The 5978-nt window shown below is 43.2% G+C and overlaps 1 protein-coding gene across 3 annotated transcripts; it reads left to right on the forward strand.

Annotated features, from left to right (window-relative positions):
* The first annotated feature begins 483 nt into the window (after positions 1 to 483).
* On the forward strand, positions 484 to 5208 carry GTF2A2 (general transcription factor IIA subunit 2). 3 transcript variants are annotated; one of them, XM_064157448.1, is made up of 5 exons: positions 484 to 592; positions 1094 to 1233; positions 1758 to 1862; positions 3186 to 3312; positions 4907 to 5208. In XM_064157448.1, the coding sequence occupies exons 2-5, from the start codon at positions 1162 to 1164 to the stop codon at positions 4930 to 4932; spliced, it is 330 nt and encodes a 109-aa protein (XP_064013518.1). In that variant the 5' UTR covers positions 484 to 592; positions 1094 to 1161; the 3' UTR covers positions 4933 to 5208. The 3 variants fall into 3 exon arrangements, with proteins under 3 accessions (XP_064013518.1, XP_064013519.1, XP_064013517.1); XM_064157449.1 differs by having other exon boundaries at positions 484 to 590; positions 1090 to 1233; XM_064157447.1 differs by lacking the exon at positions 484 to 592 and having other exon boundaries at positions 603 to 1233.
* Positions 5209 to 5978: the final 770 nt, after the last annotated feature.

The raw sequence follows: 5978 nt of genomic DNA on the forward strand, positions 1-5978 counted from the left end.
GGTGTGAATGCTTTATTTTACTGCTTAGAAACATACTGATAATCTCAAGTCTTTTGTGGCTGCAGGCATCACCGACTTCCACTGAAAAGCTTTGAATTTAGAGCCTTACAGGTGCCAGGTCCTGGTGTAATTTATTATTTTGAAGACAGTTTCGAGTTGAATGTTCCAAAGCCTGTTGGTGGAGTGTTAAGGTTAGAGGAAAGTTCACCTTAGTGGCTGCAGGGTGCATGGATTTCGGTCACTTGCGTAGGTAAAAGAAACCTAAGGGCGGAACCAGAGGCCTCTGAACTGCTTCTTCGTTACCCCGAACTCGCCACAGCACCAAGGCATCGTTTAATGGATGTGGTGGGGGCTGGGGCGGCACGGCCCGCGGGGCCCTGCACCCCTCTTCTGCCCCTGGAGCAGGGCGGGACTGGCGGCCGTGCGCAAGGCTGCCGCGCTCCCCTCCCCGTCCGCCGGAGCCGACCTCTGCAGCGGGAGCCGCCTTCGAGGGCGGGATGAGGCCGGGCTGCGCCGCTGCTCTCGCCGTTCCGCTTCCGGGCTACGGGACGGCCGGGAAGGGGCCCCTACCTCTTCCGGCCGCTCGGATCTGGTGAGCCTGGGCCCGCTGGAGGGGGCTGGCTCGGGGTTGGGCTCGGGCAGCGCTGGCTGCGCGCCTGCCTCTGCCGTGGTGCGGGCTGCCCGCAGGCTGCGGGCCGGGACCGATGCTGGTCGCAGCTGTGGTGCCGCGGTGGGCACCTTCCCCCTAGTTCGCGGGGGCTCTGGGACGCGGCGCGGGCTGCAAGGCCTCAGGCCCCGGCCCGCTTCTGACGGGGGAACGGGTGTCGGTTTGGGCGGGGGCAGTGACGCCCGCTGCCTGCCGGGCACAGAAGCCTGTCCGTGTCGGCCCGGAGCGCCGCAGCTGCCGCCTGCCTGCCTGCCCTTCCTGGGCTCTCGGTGTGCCAAACCCTTTGTGCTCTTGGGCGCCCGCGGCTGCCCGTTAGTCTCTGCAGAGTGGGCTTTTGGCCTGGGCCTGCCCTTGCCGCGTATGTTGAGGGCTCTGTTATGTTTTTTAGGGTTTTTTTATTGTTATCGTTTTATTTTTTAAAATGAGAGTGAAGGCATAGCAGGCGTCCGGAGCCGTGGATGATCAAGGTGGTGTGCAGCTCGTCTCGGTGAGCCATGGCGTACCAGCTGTATAGAAATACAACGCTGGGGAACAGTCTTCAGGAGAGTCTGGATGAGCTCATACAGGTGTGTGTGTGTGGTTGAGGGTCTGGGCAATTAGCTTAATCAAGTGAGGGGCAAGGCATTAAAACGGCGGTCTGGTTGCTGTGTTGGGGTACTTACCAGTGTTAGAGAACCTACTGGTTGAAGTAAAAAATTACTGATACTCCATTCCCGTGGGAAGTCTTTATTTAATGTTCTAGATGAAGGAAAATGTTTTATGTAAGTGGTGTAATTCCTTGTTGCGTGGCCAAGTAAACGAATGGCCAGATTAATTGGGAGCCCTGGGGATCAGTTGCCTGCTCCTCTGGTTGCTTCTGATGCATATACACCAGAAGAAATCTTTGTCTCGTAGCAAGTCGTTTTAGTACATCATTTCTTCCTCCAGAGTTAAAACGGGACAAAGGACTTGAACACAAAGAGTGCAGTACTTCTGTAAATTGCTCTTCTAGAGATCTGCTTTATGTGAAGTTTGATGTTTTAATTTTTTTCTGCATGTTTTGAATTTACTTTGAAACAACTCTAAAGCTCTTTATTTTAAATTACTTCAGTCACAGCAGATCACGCCTCAACTGGCCCTTCAGGTGCTACTTCAGTTTGATAAAGCTATAAATTCAGCACTGGCACAACGAGTCAGGAACAGAGTCAATTTCAGGGTAAGATGACAACATATACAAGTTCTTCAGAAGGTAGAGTAACAAAGGGTCCGTGCAGGGTGTGTGCATAAAAAGCTATGTGCTCTAAGCAAGAACTTATGGAGCTCTGTTTGACTCTGAAATAACTGGCCGTTAGCATTTATGTTCTGCATGCAGTTGTGAGGCTTCTTATGTTCTTGCTCTGCCAGGGATCTTTTGAAGGAATACAAAAATAATAAACAGCTGTTATGAGCAGATGAAAACGGAGAAAGGAGAAGAGCGAAGTGTTTCCATGGGTAGTATTGCTGTCCTCAGTGTCTTGCAGATGGGGAGACTTTTGGTTCTGCTAGTTGTACCTGTCAGAAGTGAGATCAGGCCAGGTTTTCAGCCACAGCAGTTTAATATGAAGAGAGATTAGAGAGTTGTAGATCTGCCCTTACGCAAGTTGCTGGATTGTTCTGTAGCTGTTTTCTGTAGGTATTGTAGAAAATCGGGTTGTGTTTGTTTTCTTCCTCAATCAGCCACCCTAATTACTGTCAGCCAGCAAATTAACTGTCAACTTGATTATAATTTGAGGAAAAATAACATCCCAAAACAAATCAGTTGCCCTGTTAACTTGTGTCCTAATATTTTCTCTACAATCTATGCAAAATACATTAATGAATGACCTGGGATTTTACTTCTGAAAAATGTATAGATAGTTTAAAAGAGCATCACTTGTCTAACTCAGAACTTGCTTTGTGCACTTAACATGGCATAGAAAACTGTTTAGAATGTGCTTAGTGGATAGATTAGAACGTTGTTACATAGAGCTTAAGTTCATAGATTCATAGAATCTCTGTTGGTTTTTCCTAATATCACTTCAAAATATGTGAAGATGAAGGCCAGAATATTCTCAGTAACACATCAAACATAAGGGATGCCCCTCTGTCACGTAGGTTTGTTGTCATGATTTTAGGTTTTTTATTACGACTGAGGAATTGACATCTTGGTACAATCACTGCTGTAACTCATTTTTTCCTATGGCCCATGTTTTAAGAAACCTTTTCTGATATCAGTCCTATATGCATTAGAAATGCTGTAAATCATCTTAGTGTACTTGAGAAGTTTCCTCTTGGATAGACTGTAGTCACTACCTGGTCTTGAAAATTTCAGCCACTAGAGGACATTAAAATTGCAGTTTTCCTTAGAGCCGCTTGCTTGCCGATTTTGCATGCGCTCAGGTTCACAGCTGGTTTTGTGGCAAGCCTACTTCTAGAAGGTACATGAGTCAGACAGTAAACATTATACTGTCTGTTACTTTTGGGATGTACACTGAAGAAAATGCCTCTTGTCTTTTTAAAGGGGTCTCTGAATACATACAGATTCTGTGACAATGTATGGACGTTTGTACTCAATGATGTTGAATTTCGGGAGGTCACTGAACTTGTGAAAGTGGATAAAGTGAAAATTGTAGCGTGTGATGGAAAGAGTAAGTATGGAAATTGATATTAATAAGCTGAGACATAGAACTTGATCAGCTATGGAAAGCTTTGACCAAATTTGTCTTGACTAGTCTTAGACTGATTTTATTATTCAGACAGAAGTAGATCTCTAAAAGCTCCCTTTTACCTATGATGAGAAAAGAAACAAAAGCAAGTTAAATGCTTCCCTAAACCAAAAGCACTAAAATAGGAATGTCTCTGAGACTGCTGTGCATCTCTTGTTGGGAAGTACATTCTACCAGAGTGATTAGAAAGTCAAAAGTAATCCTAACTGAATTTGTGTGATGATGGTTCTGGTATTAATCTCTTTGGTAGAACAGCACTGTGCTTTATTGAATTCAAGGAGTGCTTCCTTAATCTAAGCAAATTATTGTTTGAGAAGATAATTGAAGCAGTTGCCTGCTGGATAAGATAGTAGGGTACCCAAGCAGATGAGAAGTTAGCATTTGCACATAGTATTGTAATATTTCTGCATTGCTCAACAAGCTCACTGCATGTACATTGCTTATGGGTGCTTTTGATTCTTTGAGCTGCTTGATTGGTTTGTCAGCGTTCATTTAAATTCTCTCTCAAGAGAAGTAGTCTGCTCTTGATGGCAGAATATTGCTAAGGATCTGCAAATGGTGCCACTTGTGAAGAGAAGGAAGAAATTAAAATGGAGAAGGCTTCATTTAAATATACACTAGACCTCTGAACCAGGTTGTCCATGGCTTGCTGATCTTGGCATAATTACAGTAGTCACTTCAAGAGTTGACAGAATTTGTTTGCTCAACTTTTGCTATTAGCCAAGCATATAATCTTACTCTGTTTATTTTTTGTGTGCTTATTATAGTTAATACTTAGAAAGTAAGGTTTCCTCTACTAATTGTTTTCACTCCTGATAAAGTATGTAGATAAGATTTGAAGAACTAAGTGACTTAAAGTCGTTACTAACACTGCAGCCTTTTTTTTAAGTACAGTTAGTTGACTGGCTGAAGGAGCATAGTAAACTCACACTTGTCTTTGTCCATATATAATTTACCTTTTTTTCCCATAGCTTGTAAGAACAAGAAAGCAGTAATGATGGTAATACCAGAAGTTGAATTGGTGTTGATTGATGCTTCTGCCTAAAGTTCAGAACAGAGAGTTGCTCTCAGTTGTTTTGTGAAGACCATGCTCATTCTTGCACACCCTTCAAAATGCAGGTTATGCGAAATGCACAAACCTTTCTTTTTAGTGGAACATGTGATTTAGGCAAATGTGCTTGTGGCTGATGGCAATGAAGCGTTCGTGTACAACTGCAAGGTAGAGCAAAGGTCCTTCTGTTTTTAACGCCTTAGTGGAAAGTGATGTGTGTGCACAGCCTGCAAGTTTTGTGCTGGCTCCTTCCAGTGTTCCTAACTGAAGTGCAACAGCATAAGCAGATCATGCATTGCGTCAGTTGCAGTTGACAGAGTCCTGTAGGTACAGAACATGCTGTAAAATGCTTAAGGAATGCTTTTGAGCTTGAGAAGGTATTTGAGAATGGTATTGGTACTCCTTATTTTATGCTCCACTGTAGTGGGGGTATGTATTACTCACATTTTCTTTTTTATTTCCTAGATACTGGTTCCAACACTGCAGAATGAATAGAACTGTGGTTTGTCTGCAATATTTCTGTTGATATGCAGCACTTTCTGAAGAGAAGCATGGAAAGGGACTGTGTTTATATTTAATTTTTGTGATGCAGATATGAGTCAAACCATACTAGAAGGCATCACAGAATGATGACAGAAGAAATATCTGTAGCATTTCTTCAGTTCACCTCATAGGGCATGAATACAATGTTACCTTTTTTTATTTTTAGATACAGCAGATACTGTTGCCTCTTCAAAATAATTTCTGTAATAAACTTTTATTTAAAATCGTGTGAATGAGTGATCATTTTAAAACTATGTTTCAAGAGAATCTTTAATACAGTTGTCCAGGGTTTAAGTCAGCTGGCAACTGAGTCCAGGCAGAAGTTGGTGTTGCTTTTGTGTATGTGAAGTAATAATATGAATAAGATTTGCTTTGTGGTTTCTAAACCTTCTAAAGTAAGCCTTAACACAGGCCTGGTGTTCCTACTTTGTCTTTTTTCCTGTATTTTGTTCAGGAATACTCTGTTCTTCCATTTCCTCTCTCTTTTTGTATGGTCTTGTTTCTAAAGTGTGGGGTTTTTTTGTGTGTGTGGTTGTTTTTTATTGGTATTTTCCATAAATTCACCATTCAGTCTAAGGTAGTTGTCCTGTTAACTTTGCTTACTCTTTAGGGAACAGCTCTTGAGGCATACTGAGCTGTCAATAACTCTTAAGAATAACCTCGATGTCTAGAATTGATTTAGTGATGCTTGCAGTAGTATTTGCCTATAGAATGAAGACTGCTGTCGGCTCACTGCTGAACAGAATCTTGCCTAAACTTTTGGAGGAATTAATTCCTGCAAACATAACAGTTGTTAACACAAGCTCCAAGACTAGCTTGGCAGCAGTCATGTTTTTTTGCTTTAACCACATGTCTGGTTATAGTGGTTGTCCAGGCCCTGGATCTGGTACCTCTGTGGGCACTCTTTTGATTCACCACAGGAGAGGAGCAAAGGGAAGGTAAGAAGGACCTGGTGCCAATATTCTTCCTGCATTTTATTTCATACTGTCTGTAC

This window comes from Pogoniulus pusillus, chromosome 17, assembly GCF_015220805.1.
Source record: "Pogoniulus pusillus isolate bPogPus1 chromosome 17, bPogPus1.pri, whole genome shotgun sequence".
NCBI classification, from domain to species: Eukaryota; Metazoa; Chordata; class Aves; order Piciformes; family Lybiidae; genus Pogoniulus; species Pogoniulus pusillus.

Bases quoted from the DNA above. Each gene is read 5' to 3' on its own strand.
- GTF2A2 (XM_064157448.1), top strand. From the start codon at position 1,162: ATGGCGTACCAGCTGTATAGAAATACAACGCTGGGGAACAGTCTTCAG. The intron at 1,863-3,185 runs GTAAGATGACAA...GTCTTTTTAAAG, and splicing joins GGAACAGAGTCAATTTCAGG to GGGTCTCTGAATACATACAG. The intron at 3,313-4,906 runs GTAAGTATGGAA...TTTATTTCCTAG, and splicing joins TGTAGCGTGTGATGGAAAGA to ATACTGGTTCCAACACTGCA.